Here is a 20,906-nt window from a genome sequence, read left to right on the forward strand (position 1 = left end):
TTCATAATCAGCACATTTCAATCCTCCTCTTGTCTGGTAAACCCTTAAATCCAAATCAAGCTGTGTCCGCCGCACACTGTGAAAGGATATGAGTGTACTAAAACTCTAATAGCTACCCTCCTCAGAGGGTTGAAGGGGTTTAAGATGTACAAGGCAGGAGTGGCGTTGAAACGGAAGATTGTCTTCCCGCGATTCAATACTATGAAGGTCTGAAAGAGAAACAAGAGAACATTTGTTAGAACACTTTTTATTATCCCTGTTAGGGATGTAGCCCCCAGGGGAGACATAAACTGTCCTTTCTTAAACCTTTATGTGTGAGAGACAATATGGTAGCTGCTCATGACACCCTTCTATGTGAATGTATCGTTAGTTAAAGCTAAAGTGGCCTCTTCTCAGGTCTGTGGTTATTATAATGTAGCTGGAAGAGTTGTATGCCAGCCAGGGCATGTTGGCTCCGCAGCTCACCTGGCACATCAGCTCGGATTAGCGTGTAACACTTCAGTTGGCCCGTGCTTTGAAGGCTCTGACTTGGCTGACAGCAATCAATGTTAAATGTTAATGATGGCACTCTGTTTACATCTAAGGTGAAATCATGCTGTAATATACCTTTGAAATGCACAAAGGTTTTTCAATTTTCCGTGAATTTAATTCACCTGAGTTTAGTTCATAGCTTGCTTTAAAATGGATTGAAATGATTAAAAACTGTGACCCACCTTCTGATTGCTGTAGTAGGGGTCCAGGTCCTCCAGAGGGGTGGACACCAGGCATGGAGGGGTGTCCCCGTAGATGAAGGGGAGAGACTTCCCCGCCTCCAGGTCGCTGTTGGGCTTGGGCCCATTCTCATCGTTGCTGTCGTTGCGGCGCTCCGCCCGTGGTCTCCGAGCCTCCTCTTCGGCGATGCCCCTCTCGATGGCGGCAAGCGACTCGGGGATGAAGGGGCGGAAGCTGTCAGGTCCGGGCGGTACAAGCAGGTGTGCCATCTTGTCATCCTGCTCCTTCAGAGGGCAGCGAGGGCCTCAGCTGGGGCAGAGAGCTGCAATGAAAAGAGGAGGGGAAGTTGTCAGGGGCCCCCGGACACAGTCAGCATGAGAAAGAGACAAACACAAGGCTGTCTAGAGGGAAAACAATCTCTCCAAAGTAGTTTCCAGAGAACTAGAGGAAGTTCTTCCCTTTTTAGTGCATAATGAATTGCTTTAAAGCCTCTAATTACTAAAAAATAGACTGTTTTCGACAAATCTTTTGTGGATAATGTAATTATTGTTTTTTCTCTTTAGCAGCAACCCCAGATTTCCCATGAAAACCACCTGACAACCCTCACACCCACAAGCCCATCCTGTTCCCATAGGAAATAATGGGAAAGCACAAAAACAAGGCCTTCCTTAATAAAAACCCTAGTGAGCTGTTATCAGCTCTGCAGTCTGGTGGATCCTGTTCCTCATGGGACTCCGTACAAGCCCAGAAAACAGGAGAGTCCCCCCCTCTGGCAGACACTCAAAGTGATGTGTCTTTCTACCAAAAATGGAGGAACAGAGACTGACTGAACTATTTTGTAGCTATTCCAAAAAGCAATGGCAGAGAGTACGAGTTATTTTTAAGCTCTTTTGAACATTTAACCTGCATCTGATTGGGACCCAAAAGAAAATCTAGACAACAGTATAATTTCTAGGGATGTTCTTAGGTGACTATTAGTAAAACTGAAATTAAATTTAGAATAACAGAATAGCCTAATGGTAAAAAATTAATAAATTTGAAGACAGTCTAATTGACAGTGGCTAACAGGCTATCGTAGTAGTGCCAGCACGGCCAGCCTTCGATCCTCCCTGCAGCTTGCACGTTGCTCCACTTGGTCGATATGCCAGTTTAACCTGGCCCAGCCTACATACATTTTGATCAAAATTTTCTACATTAAAATACTGCCAAACTGCACTGCTCCGACAAGGTGCTATCAGTTCACTGTGCTTGCTTACATCCGGGTAGTAGAGCAGGGAGAGCAGACCCATTAACCTGAGCTACAGCTCTGGCTAGTGGCTGTTTTGCAGTTTGAGCGGGACATTTGACCGGCATTGACGGCCAAGATATAAAATGATGAATCCCTTTTTTTTTTTAACCTACTAGTAGTTCTCGTGCTGACTAACAATGGGAATGTCATTCAACCATTTAGTCGACTTCACGCGTATATCCCTAATCATTTCCCAAACATGGTAACGCTAGGTGTTTTAATCTACATAAGCCACAACCTTTCATTTCATCTCTAAACCACAAATGTTGCCAATGTACTCAAAAATCAAACATCTATTTCAAGGGCAATAGTTAGGGCGCGTGCCCCATGTATTGAGGCTGTCGTCTCAAGCGGGCGGCCCGGGTTCGCATCCCGCCTGTGGCCTCCCTCCCGCATGTCGCTCCCCACTTTCTCTCCCTGGTTTCCGACTCTATCCACTGTCCTATCTCTCCATTAAAGGCACAAAAAGTCCAAAAATAAACCAAAAAACCCCCCAAAAACATCTATTTCAAATGTCAATAAACATTTAACCCAGAATGATATGATACACATATCTGATTGAGTTACAAGAGGACTTTTAACTTTTACCTTTTTGTCTGCATGATAAATGTAAAAGCCGTCTGGTGGTTAGCCTAGCTTAGCGTGAATACAGGAACAGACTGGAGTCAGAAAGGGTAATAAAAAAAAAAAAGAATCCCCTCACTTTAATGGTCTACCTTTCAGTCCCATGGACAGCAGTGCCCTTTGGAGACATTCCATCTCACTGTGGCCTTTGCTGCATGTCATCCCAGCTCTTGCTCCTGCATCTTCTGTCTCTCTTTAGCTTTCCCATCAAACAGCAGCAACAAATGGCAACGTAATTATTTAAAAAATGCTGATGAAATAGTGAGAAAAATGAAGACAGTTTTGTCAACATTGAGATAACAGTTTTGAATGTTATCCAGTCCTTAAATGGACAAACAACTTAATCCAAATTGGCCTACTTGTTCAACAATTAACACCACTGGGAAATTTTCAAATCTATACAGTATAACAAGTCTTTGTCCCAAAAACAACAATGTATTATTATGCCATGATAAACAGAATAAAATGTTTAACTTCAAACTTTTCTCAGAATAAAATGAGAGGTAAATGCAAGTTAAATGGCTCCTAAACATTGATTAGCCAAGCACCGCATCCATTATTACTGGAGTGGAGGCTTATTAGAAAGCCACAGAAGCCAGTAAATGTTGGGTTTCTAAGAACTCATCAGGCATAAAATGGGAATTAAAAACAACCTCTCTCATAGGGGCATCTCGTAGAACACATCTGCTTGTGTCTCAAAGACTGCCCCGGGACCCAGTGTTGTGACATGTGGCCCGACAGCTGGTGTGGCACGATATGCTTGTTGGTGGTGGTAGTGGTAGTGGTGGTGGTGGGGGGTTGTTGTGAGGCCTAATCGAAGTGTATCATCCACAACCACCTCTGAGCCCAGCTAGCAATGGAGTCAAATATAATATGACAGACTGAAAACATGCAGGGGCAGCAGACATTTCTGCCCTTGTGTGTGCTGGCACTAGAAGGAATCATAAGGTCTAAGAATCAGAAGTAATCTTGTTCACACATAGACAGCTTTCAGTAAAGCACATGGATTAAAAAAAAAATCAACTGGATATTTCAAGTTATCTGTTGAAGCCTGACAGTTATATCAATAAGCCAATATAATCAACGGAAATGAGTCTGTCACAGATTTGTTGGCGTCAACATATATTCTTACTAATAAGTGACAGAATGCAGATAACTTTCTCGTCTACCTGGTAAAGCATGCTGTGTTTCCACATTATACATTACAATATTAAATCGATATTCTAAGTACCTTGACTGATAAAGTCATATCAGTAAAAAAAAAGGGTCTAAGTGAGTGTAAAAGCTGCTAAATCAATAATCTGTGACTTTTTTCCATGCCTAAAACCTTTAGAAATTAATATTATATGCCCAAATCTTTGTGTTGAGGCTTTAGCATTCTGATAAAGACTTATTAGAAATTAATATTATATGCCCAAATCTTTGTGTTGAGGCTTTAGCAGTCTGATACAGCAGTCTGTATGTATCTTCCAAAGTTATTACTTATTAAAGTAGAAATGTGTCTTAGTGTTTGTATTTAATCACCAAGGCTCAGCAAGGAATGTGTCTAGGGGAGCACAAAGCAAAATTATCTAACTCTCAAAAACTACAGCTGTTTCCAATTAACCTCGAGCAATGGGAATCGGCAGATCCATCCTTTATAGGGCACTTGTCATATTGGCATCACCACAGCAATAATGCCTCCTTTAAGTGCCCTTGAGTGAAACGCTTGCACAGATGTTTCTCTGTCCATGGTGCTAAACAGAGAGCGAGCAGCTGCTCCAAAGAACAAACAAACAAGTGGAAACCTGTCTCATTGTATGACACATTTTGTCAAACAACAGAGTGCAGTATCTCTGGAGTGTTCTTGAGCTGTACATTTGCTCTCTACTCGCTGAATCTACACACTTTTTTATCTGAATGACTAAAATGTCAGCGGACGTGGTGTCAAAAGGGCGCTGCTATCCATGGTACTGAAAGGAAGACAGCAACAGGAAAACATGGAAAAATGTTAATACTTATGAGTCATTTTCTAAGTAGGCCTATATTTAGCAACAAATAGCCTAATGTATGTTATTTTCAAGTATGCTGGCGATTCTAGAGCGAGTTTATCGCGGAATTTAAGCACTTAAAGGACGTTTACCTGTTACAGGCTAAAGGTAGCAGACATTTCTATAGTACCCTTTTATATTTCACGACCATTGTTTTGATTTTACTTACAGTCCAGAGCAACAGAGAGACGGGTACGTGCTTGTTATAAGAGTTTAAGGCTCATTCAAATAAAATAATAAATAAAGAGAGGGCGCGTTTCAGACGATACCTTAATTGTCGCGGTTTCAAAAGGAGACGAGGGTGCCGCAGCAGCTGTCGCCATGTTGATGATGCCTCCTCGTTATCTCCAGGACTCCGAAAAACGACACTTTCTGAATTTGCCACGGACGAAAGCTTGGCGAATTAGCCGCAGCCATATTGACTCCCCCACCTCCTCTGAAGAAATGCCACCGGCATTACGGCGACACCCAAACAAGACAGAAATAACCAGAAAGGCGAAGACGCTGGTGAGAGCGCGACCGAGGTTGATGCTTTCAATCGCTTCAGCCACCCATCAAAATGCCCTGGAAACCAGTGCTGCCAAAACTAGGGTCCGGGGGCCACCTGGGGTCCGTGAACTGTGGTTGAAACGGCTCCAAGCAGTTCTTTAATCATTAATCTCTGTTGATATTAAACTTTTACTCTCCAAACGTTCATATTCTCTACAACACGGTACACGGGTCAATGTCTTATTGTATTTGTTAAGAAACAAAGTGTAGGATATTCAGCTCAGCTTGCTGTTAAAGGTTTACCATGAATGGGTCTGAATGAGTCTGGGCGTGTCCTTACCAGATGTGTCTATTGCTTGCAATCATTCCACCTACACAGAGAGCAACCGAAAATAGAAATAGACCCTTTTGTTTTCCCTGTCACTTCGGTCGGTGGCTTTTAAAGGCAATGACAGAAACCTCTTCACATGTTGCCACCCCCCCCCCCCCCCCCCCTCTTCCCCAATGCATCTCTTATTATGCATATATGGGAGACATTTTCACACCAAAGGGGCCTGTTGCTGCATGGGGCTTTTCCTCCCAGTAAGTAGGGAGCTTGATAATGTTTTCGTAGCCTTTTTTTTTTTTTTTTGTCACGACGTGGAGGATATTTTCGACCATGTTATTTTTGTGACACGGAGAGATGAATAAGCCTCCACCTTGCTATAACTGACTATGACACGCCAGGTCGTCACACCAGCAGGGACAGCTTCTCTTAAGTCAATATCATATTTCTTCGTGATTCAAAAATATTTCAGAAGGAGAGCGGCAAGAATTACATGTTACACCGAACGTATAGATCTATCACCTGCACAATTAGCGGAAGAATACCTTAATAATTAAGAAAAATCATTCACAACATTAATAGCCCTACGTGTTCCGTGTTTTCTGTCCACACACTAAATAGCTACAGGGTAACCTCTATTGTGTCAGTCCAATTTTGAAGCTAACTTTTCCACAGCTGAAGTAACTTGCAGGGTCACAAAAGGCTGAGAACATTTCTATAAAGATCTACTCACCACCATTACGGTGCCCAGCAGGTGGGGACCCTGAAGGTAGACCCCATCTCCGAAAGAATAATCCTTTATTTAAGCGGATAGCCTGTCAATTTGAGGTTTTTAAAACCGCTTGTCTTCGTTTCTTGAATCCGAGGTTTGGTGGATTATCATTTAATAAGCGCTCCTTTGATGTTTCGCCGCCCTTGCTCGTCGTGGAGAAATCAATCCGCGCTTCCGGTTGGTTGAGCATCACAGACTGGGGAATGAATGTCCTCAAAGCTGTGACTGTCGCAAGATGGCCTGAGTGTACACTTCTAGAAAATATCAAAGTCAGAGCAACGGCAACCTGTTGTTATGTGATGTCAGAAGTGACGAAAATAATGTCAAATTATTGTGCTGCTTATGAATACGTTTTGGGGCTATGCCATTTTAATTTTGGCCAATGTGTGGTTCACATTTGTTTTGGTAGATGATTTCCCTTTACATAAAGGCATCACATAAATCAATGTTCTTGTCTTAGTTTCCTCTGTCAGACCTAAAAGTTGCCTTATATCTAACAGAACCTTATTTTACTTGCATATAGCCTAGCTGTTTTTTTTATTTTTTTTTAGGTGAACAATATCAAAAGAAAGTTTATGATTGAAGCTATTTTTTATATAATCATTTATCATCGTTATTGAATCACATTTTGCCAATTTAACGTCCTGCTGAATCATGCATAAAATAAATGCATTCTCTATTATCATTAATAAAAGAACAATAAAGTTAAAAGGCCTATCATTTTTTTTTAAATTATTATTGTTTTTAACATATTGCCAACTTGTTGTAGACCATGGTTGGTGTCAAAGGGTTAAAGACTGCAGTTACAGCTATTTTATCTTCAAAAGTGTAATTTATAGACTATTAACGATTTAGCTGAGAGTGGGGTGGAGACAGAGGTGTCAGGAAGGTGTCACGTTGTAACCACGTTGGGGTCGAGATATAAGCTTAAACATCAGTCGCCTTTCATTTCTCTTGTGAATTTATGCCACCTGCTGGACAGTCTGCGTCATTACAGCCCAACTTGGTTACATAATAACTTCATTAAGAGACGAAGTTTGTTTTCCTCTGTAGTTGAGAGTAAAATGAATAGGATGAGACCTAAATGAATAGGACTGGTTTGACAAAGGTGGACAAACAATGATCTTGAATTAAAGTGCATTGTTGTGTGATTTCAATAGGTAGATTCTGTTTGGGAAATTAAAAAAGGGAAACTCCATCCCTGCAGGGTCAGTCAGCTGAGAGAGACACACCCTTCAGCTCCATGTTGCATGACACTCTCACATGGTTGCATGTGGTTTCACTTCTCCATGTCAAGATAACTGACCAAAATAAAAAAGTTTGATATGATTGTAATACCCACTTCAATTTTCAAGCCCCATCATTTGTCCCTCACATTTGAAAGACTTAGGTTGAGTTCCTAATTTAAACCTCAAACAATGTCAACTATCAAGCTGCTAAAAAGCAGACAGGAGATGATAAAAATGTAAATACCGTCTTCTTAGCAGCCTCCTAACAGGTGATTAATCTAAGTGAATGGATGCAAGGTCTCAGTGGGTTATTTTGTCCCTAGCTTTGCCTTTCAATTCCCTCCTCTGAATGTCTGACATTCCTCACAGAGTCAACAGAGTCCAAAAAAGGAAAAGTGGACACACCCTTCAGCTGCATTTAGCATGTCCATCTGACACATGGGTGCACACTGTTTCACTTAATGTGAACACAAGTGACAACTCCTTTAGACACACTTGTTACATTGTTTTCATCCCATGAAATCATAAAGTCTGATATCCTGAATGAGGGGGATCGGGGCGCAGGGCAATTATTTTTGGCATTACTGCAAGAACATGAAAGAGGCAGGTTGAAATTACGGGCTGTAGACACTACTCAGGGCTTAAAAACTGTAAAAATGTACGCAAATAACTATAATTTTCACCCTCAACTGCAACTGCCAAGCTTAAAAAATGCAAACAAAACATCATTTGTCAGAATATATCAAGGTTTAAAGGGTTGATGCAACATTCTTTTAAACAATTTAACCATGAATAAAACTTTTAAAAGTGTCCTTAAGCCAATGAAGCCTTCAAACACACTTGTCTTGACAGTCAGTGTTCTTACAATCATGTATTCCCACTCATACCATACTAAAAGGACAGCATGTGTGCACAGCTATCTTTACTCTGAGATAAAGACATCTGAGGCCATCTCTTTTTTATCTGCACAAGCTGAAATCAAATGTAAATAAAAACATAAAGAGAGCTTCCTTGTGTACAAGAGTTACCCTGGCGTGAACAATGTTTCCAAAGCTGAGCTCACAGTTGTCACTCTTGGCAGCTCGTTGAGACTTCGCTGTGGGTTTCATTAGAAGCAGAGTGCTAAACGTGGAAGCTCACATTCACACACAGGGATGTCAGAATGAGTCTGTAGCACGTCAACACTTACCTTTGTTGTTTTGTAAACCACTCTGATTCTAGCCCTGTTAGATAATACAGTAAATCTGAAAAACAAGGACATGTCAAATGAGTTCGTGTACTCATGGAGAAACGAGAACTACATCTTTAAACGGTAAGACGGACAGAAAGAAAATAAAGCCTGTAAGTTTTACTCCTCACATTTTATGACACATAGCTGCTCTATGGTGGGAGTCATGCTAACATGTGTGAGCTAACTCAGTCCGCCTTAAGTGGGTACACTAGATAGAAACAAACTGATGTGTTAACACTGTTTTTCTCTCTCTAAAGCTCTGCAGTGTGATTTTTCAGGCCTGCTTCCATTTCACAACATGATAAAGAAAAAACAGACTGGATAGTGTGACTAACAGGCTTTCTGTTCATCCATTAGTCATCAAAAGAAGTTCATTAGCCGAGACAGTCACACAGTGATCTGTTTACTGCAGAGGCCCATTGAGAGTCCGCTGAAAGACTTCACAATGAGATTACAAGATTATAGTCCTCGGGCACATGTGTTCCCTGTGCTTAATTTGATTAAAACTCCCACATAACTGAATGCTAAGGCTCACCTTCTGTATGCGGATTAATCAAGAGCTTTGTATGATATAGAACGTTATGTCTCATAGCTAGGACAAACATTTAAACACACCCAGGCTCAATATATTCATATTAAACATCTCCAAACTCCAAAAATGCTACTAGCATGGCTCGCCAAACCTTACCTTAAAATAAGCAATTTCTCCTTTAAACCCTTATGTTAACAAGTCAGCCATAACATCCACCTTTTACCTCACAGCTCACAGAGCAAAAGACTGCACTGATGAGAGTCTAATTGTATTGGCCACCTAATTCTCTCACGACCCCTAAAATGAACATGGTGACCCTTTATGGGGTCAAGAACCCCAGATTCAGAACCACTGATAAAATTGAGATCAGAAGTGTGTTTGTTGTAAAAAAAAAAAACCCACCCCTTTCACTTAACTTAATGACTCCTACTAAGTCAGTGAATGAGCACAGATACCTGAAGAGAGAAGCCCTGAGAGAACTGATGTCACCTTGTGTTATTCAGCAGGGTTATACAAGGAGGCCTAATAATTACTTATACTAAAGGGTCTAATAATTATAGCTGTGTTTAAATTTGGACCCTACCAAGCTCCTCTAGAGAGGCTCAGTTATGTGGATTAAAGGCCTGGTATATTCTTTTTACGGTGGTGTGGTTAAGGAAGAACTGGTTCACTAAAAAGACACCATGCTGTGCATAAATCCCTCCTTCACCACCACCACTTCCCACAAAGCATACACGCTATCAACACATTCACAAACACAGACATGCAAAGTGATGTCACATGACTGGGCAGGGCCTGTAGGTGTGGTAGGCTAGTCTGCTAAACAGGGATTACAGGGGAAGGAAGCCTTTTCTGCCTTCCTCAACTTCTCTCCTCCTACGACCTAATAACACAGAAGAGAGAGCTGAAAGAGAATGGCAAGAATCTGTGGACAGAGGTAAGTGTAAATGGCAATGGATGCAAGTATAATTTAAGTGTTTTTTGAATATGGTAGCATGCTGCGACATGGCCTTTTAAGAGCACTAATCCTTCTTACAGGAGAAACAGTGTAAGCTTATTTAGAACTCAGTATTAGTGCTTGAACAGCATGGCTGAACCTGTTTTCAGAGCCTTATGTAGTTTGCTATGTTGCATTATTCTTAAGGTTAACATATTTTGTCATTGCAATATGAATGGAAACTAGACTATACACATTTTAGGCCTACAGTAGACTCAGCCTGGCAAAACATAGAACCTTTTTGCTCTTTCAATCAGCAAAACAATACACACAGCATGTATTAATATATGCTGCTGCACAAGAAATTGTCACTTAATTAGCTTAATTAATAAACGTTGAGACTTGTATTTTAATTATGAATTAGCAGGATTAAGAAAACACATTGGTATACTGTATGTGGGAAAAAAAGGGGGGTATAGATAAGTACATGCTTATGGGGAATCTTTTAGTTGTAGCTGAATACAAGCCTAAATGTGTCCTCTTATCACCATAAATTCAAACATTATTTTTTATGTAATTAGCTGGAATAAATTAACTATGTTTTACATTTTATATGCAACAAAAATAAAATAAAACGTTTTATTATTTTACGTCAAATTTTGTTTGCAGCCAACTGTACTCAGTAACCTCTGTGACTGTGCACGCGCGCGTGTCTGTGTCCACGCGCTGACGGAGGGGAGCACGCACGTGTCGATGAACAGATACACACACAGCTGTTTTGTCGGCACGCTCCGGTGAACTCCTCGCTTAAAATACACCGAGCGAGGGCGTTGACTTTAATCAAACTGTTTAAAGAGGCTATTCCTATGTGATGGAAAAGAACCATGTTCTTGTCAAAGGTTAAACTCCTGGAGGGAGGCGGAGAAGAGCTTCAATTAAACCTACACAGCGTCGTCAAACCACTGGACGTTTCTGCTTAAAACTGAAGTTTCACCGACAGTTTGGATACTCTTTTTGGCTTTTATGTGGGAAAAGTTTTGTTTTTTATTTGGTCATGATTCCTGTTTGAAGAAGAGTCTTTTCAGGTAACCACTGTTCAACGAATTTCAATTTGACATATTTATTGGCAACTTGTATACGTTGATTAATGCGTAAACTAGCCATTAAAATCGGTAAAACTTACAGACTTATTTGTATCATTGCTATTAGAACAACTCAGTTATACAATAATGATATGAAATAAAGATGAATCTGTGTTTGTAAAAAAAAAAAAAAAAAAAAAAAGGCTACATAATAGCAAAGGTTATTGTAGATTAATTAGCTAAAACAATTCTTTGATTCCTCAGCCAATAGACCAAATATTGAATAATTAAACTATAAATAAATACACTTTTTTGGAACAAAACAATCGTTTTTTTCTCCATCTTCCATGTTAGTAACCTGAAATGTGTTGAACCATTGGTTTAACAACAAACAATTAGATTCCAGTTAAATTATTTGGGCTAATTTTTGATATTTTGTAGTCCTGTGAGTTTGAGTCCTTTAAATCTTCTTGACATTTGGAGCAGCCTTAAGACATTTCACACTGACAAGAGGGAAATCTTTTCCCTGACTCTATTTCTGCTCCTGCTTCAGCAACCTGAACTCTCTTTGACATCATCTGGAGGGCATGGGGTTATGCAAATAATCATACTTACTCAGTGAAATGTTTTTTTTTTTTTTTTTTTAAGGGGGTTTACCTGACGTCAGGAGCAGCATCAGATCTGGAGAGGCTTCTTCATTAGCTTGAAGTCCCCGTGAGATGGATGAGCAGGTGAATCCGTTGGACAGAGACCACTCTCTGTCTGTGGTTCTGCCGGGCGGACTGGAGAAGCATGCCACGGTGCATGGAAGGTGGGCCATAGAGCTGTGTTTCCCTAGGCTTGTATGTATGTTAAGCAAGTTTCAGAGCAAAGTATACATTATTATACTCATGGTACAGTGAGGTATTGCACAATTTTGCTTGGCAATATACCAATTTTTTTGAGGTTGATATTGAAGTTATAGATGATACTTTTTGGTACTCAGCGTATTGCAAATGGTTGTAATAATATCATATCCCAACTAAGGAGTCATGATACTAACGTTTCCGGCCTTGTCCCACCCCTAGGCCGTAGTCAACATGAATTTCAATTGAAAGCTAGGGGCTCATTTTTCTCTCCTTGGCGTTGTCATAGTTCCAGGCTAGTGGAGACTGAATTATGGGTAATGTAGGATGCATTGTTTTGGACCTTGACTCATACTAGGAGCATAATCTGGACTGTGCTGCCCCACAGTGCATTGATATAAACTGTTTTTTTTTCTTCTCCAAGTGCGTCTATCCTTAAAGCATGTGCTGAGAGATAATTATAGGTCTTTTTGCTGAATAAAAAGTTGTAGTTTTATAGTGCACTTGAATAATAAGAACCCTTGGGACTTTACAAGATGCTGAGATACGGGTCATTAGTGGTCATCTGTTTCCTCCTCTTCATAGCAAACCAGTGATGGACCTATTGGTGACCCTCTGTGCGAGTTACCACCTGAATCCGTCTGACTACACCGTCGAGGTTCTCTCGCCCAACAAGAACAACATCCGCTTCAAACCAAACTCTCCCATCGGCTCACTGGAAGCCGAGACGATCGTGCTGAAGCCTAAAGGCATAGAGGAAAAGATCAGGAGGCCGTACATGCCCGAGGTAGGAAGAAAAGCTTGACTGCACAATTAGCTGTTGGATAATTATACATTACAATAACTAATATTGAAAGGACATTCTTGTTTCTCTTTGCAGCCGTCTGTGCGTCTGTTGATCAACTACAATAAGTCCCATAAGGCCGTGGTGCGTGTGAATCCCAAAGTGCCCCTTGAGTTGCTGATGCCAGTGGTGTGTGACAAGTGTGAGTTTAACGTAGGAACAACCGTGTTACTGAGAAACTCGCAGTCCAAAGAGCCACTGGATTTGACCAAGAGTTTAGACGGCCACAGTCTGAGGGAGGTTTTCGCCAAAGACGCCGCTGTTGAGCATCAACATCGATCCAAGACGCCTGAAACAGGTATGTTCACCTACTCTACACTGTATGTTTAGATTTTTTATTTTTTTTAGCTGCGATAAGGCTCTAACACGGTCACCCTGAAAGCAGCAACATCCACTTATGAAAAATGAAGTCCTGCAAGAAACGTAACACCAATCTTCTTCCTCTTCTTATTTGTTCTTGTAAGCGTGTTGTCCTTATGCAAATGTCAAAATACAAATTGCATCAAGCTCTCAGGGCGACCATACTTTCAGATAAGAAATATTTATACTGTACTATATAGGAGTTTCTGAGTTGAGCATGCCTGTGATGGTGATACAGGATAGCATAGGAAAAGGGAAAAGGGTAAACCACGGCTAATGGTAATATTTGTTAGCAGATGCCAAGAAGGCTAGCGCTAGCTGTTGTGACTTAACATTAGTTTCAAATTTTGTTGTTTTTTTTCCCCCTGAAATATGCCCTAACCCCCCCTTGATATTCATTATCCATTGTCTGTTAAGGAGCTGTGAAACATTTTTTCTTTCACTATGATTATACGAATGACAAAGCTAGAAAAGCCAGCGTCATAAGAGCGATAGTTAAAGAGAATTTGAGCTTGTTGGACTGAGCCCGTGTAAAGTAGGAGATTTTTGCTGTCGTCAAAGTATGGATAACACAAAATAAAGAAGTCTTTGCTTGAGCCTGAACAAAATAGACAGAACTAAAATCTTCTCTGCTCATGTTGTTCAATCAATCTTTATTTGTGTAGCGCCAATTCATAACATATCTCAAGACACTTTACAAAAAGCAGCTGCTGCAGGTGCTTTAAAAACAGAGCCAATCTAAAAGAACATCTTGAAGACATTATGTTCCTACATTATACCTGCTCCTTTATATTTGTGTTCCCACTGTGCAGGCTGACCTGATAATTGTTCTGTTTTCTGTCTGAAACAGCTGTCACGCCAGCAGAGGTCATCACACCACCTCCGCTACAAGGTAACAAGTAAACACGTTAATGCAAAGTGTCAGCTCTGACCTTTTGTGATGTGTCAGATCATTTAATAATCAAGATGTTTGTTTTTTTTATTGTGTAGACCTTCCAAAGACGGAGAAGAAGCAGAAGGAGAATAACGGCTTTCTCAGTTTATTCAGAATGAGGAAGAAAAAGCCTCAAACGGTACAGTGATTAATCAGCACATGATGTGAGTAACCGTTCTGTTCATGTGACTTTTCTTTAACCAAAATGTTTCCCTCGCCGTAGGAAGGGACAGTGAGTGCCCCAGCTTCTCCTGGTCTCAAGGTGGGAGTCAGCGGAAATGTGCAGAGTGTTTCTTCTTCTTCTTTTAACACGCTGACGACAGACATGCCCAAGAAGAGACGAGCCCCCCAGCCACCCATCGGTGCATCACAGAGCATCCCCAACAACCTCGCCACCTGTCATCTCAGAGGAGCACAGGTGGGCCGGTGGGGAAAATACCTCTTCTTCTTCTCCTTTGTCTTCCTTTACTTAGACTGCTTCTTTTACTTCTCCTTTTTATACTTCTTTTTCTTCTTCCTCATTTCTATTTATTACACTTGCATCTTTCCTATTTTTTCTTTCTTCTATTCTTACCTTCTGCTTTCTTCTTTTTAGTAATTTGGCCGTCTTCCAGCCGTATTATTTCCTGTATTTTTTTCTTGCTACTTCTTATTCAATCTATTTCCTCTCCTGCTCTCCTTATCTTTGTATCTCCTTCTTCATGTTCCTCTTTATCTTTTTTCTTTTTATATTTCCTCCTATCCTGTTTTTTTTTATCTTTCCTTCATTGTTGTCTCGTTTCCTCCTTCCTAGATTTGTCTTCCTACATAAACATATATCAATACCACCATCTGATTGAAAAGTTACACTGAGTTTAAGTTGAGGAATTCTTGACTCTGTCTCTCTGTGTCTTTTAAATATTAAAGAATAAGAGCCCTGATAAATGAAATGAGTGAGGGCAAACATCTCCCAGTAATGTTGTTATCTTGTATCTCTGCAGAGGTCTGCAGAGTCCACATTAAGGAGCACCAAGAGGAGGGCCCCTCCCCCTCCCTGTACCAACAACCACCAGGAGCTACAGGCACACACCGAGGTTAAAGGTAAAAACCTCACCATGATTGATAACCTTTAAACTTTGTGAAGCGAGACTCGATTCTGTGCCAGACATTTGAATAATGATGATAAAGATCATGTCCTCTGAGATGAAAAAAAAGGGCATTTCTTCCTTCCTAGTGTGCAAAATAGAGTCTGAGCCTGTTGCTTTTTCTGTTGCCATCTAGTGGTGGTTATTGATGCAGCATTAATAAAACAGCAGGAGCAAATGAAATGCGCTTGTACAAAATCCCAATTGACCTTTTACAGTATTTCAGTAGAAATCAAAAAGAGTTTAACGTGAGATGAATTCTTGTGTCTTCCAAATCCTCACGGCTTCAGTCAGAGCCGTGCGAGGTCAAGAGAGATTGAAGTTAAATCAAGATTAAAATGTCACAGCGAATACCATCAAATGGGCGATTTAGCAGTTAAATCCAACTGGAAAAAAACCCAGCTTTTATCAGTCGGAGCAATTTAACCCTGTTCAGGGCAATTAAAGTGACCCGGAGAGCCTCGTTCATGGAACATATTGGCTTCAGTCTGCTCAAGAGATAAATCCCTCTATTGTCCCAGCTTTCATCCTTTGTATTAGTCGGTCTGATTTGCTTTCACCACATGGTGCACGGCTCTGCTTTCATAGACTTGAACAGACAATGACCGTTCTGTGAAGAGACAAAGGTTATTACTGCGACTCTAACTTGAGAGGAGGACAGGGAAGGCATAGAAGAGATGTTCTAATTCTCTTATTAAAGTTCACTCCATTGCTTTCTTTAGCTGTGATGACGCAAAAAATCTGCTGAGTCTGTATCAGTCCTAGGCTTGGAAAACAACCCCCTCCATTCCTCAGTATCCTGTACTCCCACTCGACATAATCAACAAAGTTCCAAACTAGCTTTAAGACTGACCTGTCACCTTTAAAGCCCCATTCACACATGCACCCCTGAAAATGTGTTCAAGAAAGCCTGCCTTTGAAATATTCATGCGTTGCTCTTTCACACATGTATCCCTCATGGTGGGAGATGTTCCCAGTTGGACTGGTGGGGAATGGAAAAGAACATACTGGTTGAGCTGAAGAGTATAAAGCAGCCTAGTTATGTGCACAACGATCACACCATGATATAAACACCATCACACCCTCGCGGGACTTTTCCTGAACATTACCTGCTGCGTGCAGTGCATGTGTGATAGGGCCTGAAAGGTGTTGTGTTTTTGCGACCTGTAGACTGAAAACGGCTGCTTTTGTTTTCTCCTCCCTGCTTACAGACTCTGTGTTACCTGAAGGGGGTGATTGATTGAAGGGCTGCTGCTGCTGCTGTCTCTTTCCTCTCCTCCTTAATCGACCCCTCTTCCTCCTCTCCGTCCTCTTCCTGCGTTGGCCTCTTCTTCCTCCTATCCCGTCTTAGTGGCTTTTTATGGAAATGTGTGTCCCTGTCGCCTGCTGCACTTAAACACTATTTATTTATCTTGTTGTTTTTGTTGTTTGCTCATATTGTTGTTCTGTCCTATATTCTGCTGTAACTTTCTAATTTTGTCTCAAGTTTTTATCTTTTTTAATGTGTGTTTCCTTTGAAATAATGAGACTTTGTAAACTTTTTGTCGTGCCTTTCCAAACCAAACCGAAAGTAACGTGTAAAGTAATGAAAAATAACTGATGCTGTCAGATGTTTGACGAGGTTCAAGCGCTCTTTTTAAAACTTCAATATTTGTCTTCTCTGTGTTATTGTTTGTTTCGATATCTGCTTCGTTGTTCTGCCTGTTTTATCTTCATGTTTTTCCTTTTTTTTTTTGTTTGATTTGGGGTCTCTGATCTTTCTTTTCTTTATTTCTGCTTAAACAAATCTGTACAAGTTTTTATTTTATTTTATTAATCAGCATTTTTCTTATTCAAATAAAAAAAAGTGACCAAATATTTAAAATGTATGTTTCTAAGCTTTTTGGATATGTTTGGGATCAATGTTGAAATTCTTTTTTAAAAACCTCTCCGATCAGTTTCCATGCCACTAAATCTTTCCTGTTTCTCCAGGGACTCTTGACTCCCTGTGTCCTTTGGCTGAGCTGGGAGAAAGTGACGAGTCAGACTCTATAACCCTCTCATATTCCTCATCTTCATCACCCCTACCATCACACTCACGCTCATCCCCATCCTTCTCACGACCGTCGCTGTCTCATCTCCAAGACGTGGGCGAGCGTCTGCCTTCATTTCGAGGGAAAGACCTATCAGAAGCCCGCTGTGCTCTGGCCAAAGTGTTGACGTCCTCTATCAGCAAAGGAGCGCTGATGAAACGTTTCAGTAGTTCTAGCACGTTACCAAAGTCCAACAGTAGCTCCTCCTTTATTCCAGTGACTCGCAGACGCTCAGAAAACGGTGTTGACCACGTAGAACTGGAACCTGATTTAACGTCCGACCTCACCGCTGAGTCTGAGTGGGAGGATCCAGTTGAGAGGAGGATGCTGACCACGTTTAAAGTGGTTCCATCCAGGAAGCAGAGGTCGACAGATGGAGAAATCATCCTGAAAGTTCCAGAGCAGATAACGTTAGAAGAAATCCAAAAGAGTGAAGCGTCTCAAGAGGTCATCAAGGATCCAACTGAGAAAGAGGAGGATCCAAGATATTTGGACGAATCACAGGCTGAAACATCTTTGTCGAGTCCAGAACGTTCTTCTCAGGACGCTTCTGACTCTCTTCCAAATCCGCTTGATTTTGACAAATATCTGGATTGTCAAATCTCAACGCCATCTGAGGTTAGAGAGACCTTTGAAAGGAAGGCAGAAGAAGAACCTGAAGCGACGTCTGAGGTGCAAGAAGAAGCAGAAGAACTTCCCAGTGAAGCTCAGACTCACCCTGAGGATGAGGGGGGACTACTTCTAAGCCCCAGTACAGAGTCTGTGAGATCAGACTCAGACCATTGTGGTTCAAACACCAATGAGGAGGAAGCAGAGGAGGAAGCAGAGGAGGAAGCAGAGGAGGAAGCTGAGGAGGAAGCAGAGGAGGACTGTTTCCCTCCTCCTCCTCCACCTGTTTTCTTTAATGAAGACGTAGAAGTGGACAAAAAAGAAGCTACAAATTCCTCTTCACCATCAAATCTGACCTCTAACGGGCAAATGAATACACCCAGTGAGGAGCATCAGAGTGTGCCCACTTCATCCTCGCCTTGCGTGTCTGCAGCTGCACAGAGACCCGATGACGAGACCAGCGCAGCCCCGTCCAGGTTTTCGCAGGCGGTGGCGTTGGCGGTGCAGAGGTCCCGCACCCAGAGCCACGGGAAGAGTTTCGGCCCTCAGGCTCCCAGTGGTCCAAACAGCACACTTCCCTCATCGCCCAGGTCCATATACCAGTACGGTGAGTAACACTGACCAACAATTTCAATTTGGACCCCCTCGAAAATGGTGGATTGCAAAAAGGTGCAATCCATCAAATAAACAGAATTTCTCACAATACACACTGATCAGCTGTAACAAGCCCACAGAGTAATTACTGACATTAAAGCATAACCACAGAGATGTGCAGCATCATATTCATCCTGTGCTCTATTTCAGTAGAAAACATGGAGACAAAATTTCACAAAATAACGAAGAAATCATCACAAGTAGAAAAACTGAAATTTGTCTGTGAAGCTGAAAAATAGGTTCTTTATCCACTTGATCATTTTGAAAATGCTTCTTATTGGTGAAAATGTTGTCAACGTATACATAGAGTACTACTGCTCTACATGAAGATAAATAATCATAATGCAGACTTGAAAATGAGATTTCTAAATATATCAAGTCATTGATTTGCCGTTGTACTGTATATCCAAAGGCCACATCTCGGTTCTTTGTTTCTATGGTTGGGGAAACTTTTTAATACACGATTATTGAATGTTACACAGAAGTAGAAATAGTCAAAGCAGACTAAAGCAGTATGTCCAGGCTTTCTTAACATTGAAACTATCTGACATGGAGACACTGAATGCGTGATAAATATATTTCTAAATGTCTGTCTGTCAAAGAATTTATGTTCATGCGAGGTTCTTTGAATTCCTGCTATAGAGGAAAGATTGGATGTAAACATACTTGTTTGTTTCCTCCGCTCTGCTGCAGGTGCCTGACCGGCTTCCTCCCACGTCTCTGAATGGAAGTTTTTGTTTTAGGGTGAGGGTGAAGGTTCAAAGTGGATTAAGGACACCAGACTCTGCATGTGACCTGGAGGTAGCTCAAATCAAAAGGTCAGCTGAATAATTCCCCCAAAAAAGACGTGCAACTCATTTGCTTGCTGTTTTTATTTCTTCTCTTGTTTTTATTTCTCAAGACACAGCGATGTCTCTTTTTTACGTTTGACTCGATGTTCACGGGTTGAACATAAATATTTCTGTTTGTCAAAGACGCCAAATGTACAGGACATGAATTGTTGAACTGACAATGTCCTGTTTTTTCTTTACTTCCTTTTGACTGTTCATTCAAGATGTGCCAAGGCGGACATAACGCTGACGTGAGAACTTCTTTTTTTTGTTACTTTGCGTGAAACAAAAGACACTGGAATAATACGTCTCATTCTGTATTTGTGCCAGGATTTATTTTTTTATTCTGTAAGGTGTGAAGAATGCAGTAAAACTCATGAACTCTGTTTCAGATTGTAATGCTTTATCGCCACCAGGTGGCAGTAGAGTATTGTTTCTAAATGAAAACACTTGTAATATCCATCTGTTAGGTCTATTCCTCTATATGAGTTGTGCTGGATTTATCACAGTGTCACATTTAATAGAAATGTAAATATGATTTTACTGTTTACTCAGGAATCATAAATTAACTTGCATGAAAAATGATTCTAATTCATCATGCTTAAATGTCTACACAAAGGTCATCCTCTGTCCATAGCTCAACATCTTTTTAAAATAACAAAAATACATTATTGCAGACATGTGAATGTCCTGAATTTAAAGCAACAAAATAAATAAAAAACATCCTTGTCGGAAGCATCAGTTTTATGCCAAGCATCTCGACACCTTCCTGAATAAACTCAGTCCACTTTGCTCACATGCACACACTCTTATGTCTTTAACGGACCCATACCTCGGGGCAATACTGCATAGCTATACTTGGGTGCCAAAAGAATCCGCACTACTATATGTATTGATCCAGCCCTGGCCTTGGAGGAACAGCAAGGAGCTAGAGACCTAGCCAGAACCGCCTGTGGCTAAAGCTCCACGTTTGCCAGGCCTGGACTGAGTGGGCTCACTTTAAGACTTTCTTTCTCTCTCTCTCTTTCTCTCTCTTGCTCCACCTGAAGAGAAAGAGAGAGAGAGAGGAGGACGGGTTGCTGGTGGATGATGGGAGGTGACCGTTGACCCTGTCGTGTTTCCGCGGCGCTCCCCCCAGAGGGGGCGCCCGGCCCTCAAGGGCACAGCCGTGTCACACTGCCGTTGTCATGGAGAATGCCATTACCGCCCCTAAGGGAGAGAGCCACGTCTAACGTTTAAAAAAAGAAAAAAAAGTCTGTGGAATAAGAAACATGCAGGAGAGGAGCTCTTCTCCTGCCCAAAGCAATGATATCCAACGTTAGTGACAACTCTGGCATTATCCGTTTTTAGCGATGAAAGGTTGAATTTCAACCTGAGCGGCGAT

General features: G+C 41.2%; 2 protein-coding genes across 7 annotated transcripts in view; one reads left to right on the top strand and one right to left on the bottom strand.

Annotated features, from left to right (window-relative positions):
• Window positions 1–6,375, bottom strand: part of scn1lab (sodium channel, voltage-gated, type I like, alpha b) — a 33,357-nt gene extending 26,982 nt beyond the window's left edge. For 2 of the 4 annotated variants that reach the window (XM_065951913.1, XM_065951915.1), the window contains exons 1-3: window positions 6,201–6,375; window positions 714–1,033; window positions 91–209 (exon numbers count right to left, since the gene is read on the bottom strand). In XM_065951913.1, coding sequence (XP_065807985.1) covers window positions 91–209; window positions 714–980 — 386 coding nt within the window. In that variant the 5' untranslated portion in view covers window positions 981–1,033; window positions 6,201–6,375. Of the gene's footprint in view, window positions 1–90; window positions 210–713; window positions 1,034–4,922; window positions 5,135–6,200 lie in introns of those variants that run through there. The other 2 variants (XM_020644945.3, XM_065951914.1) reach the window with 2 other exon arrangements.
• A 3,638-nt stretch (window positions 6,376–10,013) lies between these two features.
• Window positions 10,014–20,253, top strand: LOC109992381 (cordon-bleu protein-like 1). 3 transcript variants are annotated; one of them, XR_010665569.1, is made up of 11 exons: window positions 10,014–10,168; window positions 11,899–12,061; window positions 12,681–12,882; window positions 12,976–13,237; window positions 14,150–14,191; window positions 14,290–14,372; window positions 14,457–14,651; window positions 15,214–15,313; window positions 17,329–18,645; window positions 19,386–19,510; window positions 19,747–20,253. XR_010665569.1 is itself a non-coding variant. In XM_020644953.3 (10 exons), the coding sequence occupies exons 2-10, from the start codon at window positions 11,970–11,972 to the stop codon at window positions 19,391–19,393; spliced, it is 2,301 nt and encodes a 766-aa protein (XP_020500609.2). In that variant the 5' UTR covers window positions 10,014–10,168; window positions 11,899–11,969; the 3' UTR covers window positions 19,394–20,253. The 3 variants fall into 3 exon arrangements, 2 of the variants coding, with proteins under 2 accessions (XP_020500609.2, XP_020500608.2); XM_020644953.3 differs by having other exon boundaries at window positions 19,386–20,253; XM_020644952.3 differs by lacking the exon at window positions 10,014–10,168 and adding an exon at window positions 10,944–11,253 and having other exon boundaries at window positions 19,386–20,253.
• The last annotated feature ends 653 nt before the right edge of the window (window positions 20,254–20,906 follow it).

The sequence above is a fragment of the Labrus bergylta genome, chromosome 24, assembly GCF_963930695.1.
Source record: "Labrus bergylta chromosome 24, fLabBer1.1, whole genome shotgun sequence".
Classification (NCBI taxonomy): Eukaryota; Metazoa; Chordata; class Actinopteri; order Labriformes; family Labridae; genus Labrus; species Labrus bergylta.

What these genes read in the sequence shown, in the direction of transcription:
- LOC109992381 (XM_020644953.3), top strand. Translation starts at nt 11,970, where the DNA reads ATGGATGAGCAGGTGAATCCGTTGGACAGAGACCACTCTCTGTCTGTG. An exon ending in GTCATCTCAGAGGAGCACAG is followed by an intron (nt 14,652 to 15,213) that starts GTGGGCCGGTGG and finishes GTATCTCTGCAG; the next exon opens with AGGTCTGCAGAGTCCACATT. An exon ending in GGCACACACCGAGGTTAAAG is followed by an intron (nt 15,314 to 17,328) that starts GTAAAAACCTCA and finishes CTGTTTCTCCAG; the next exon opens with GGACTCTTGACTCCCTGTGT.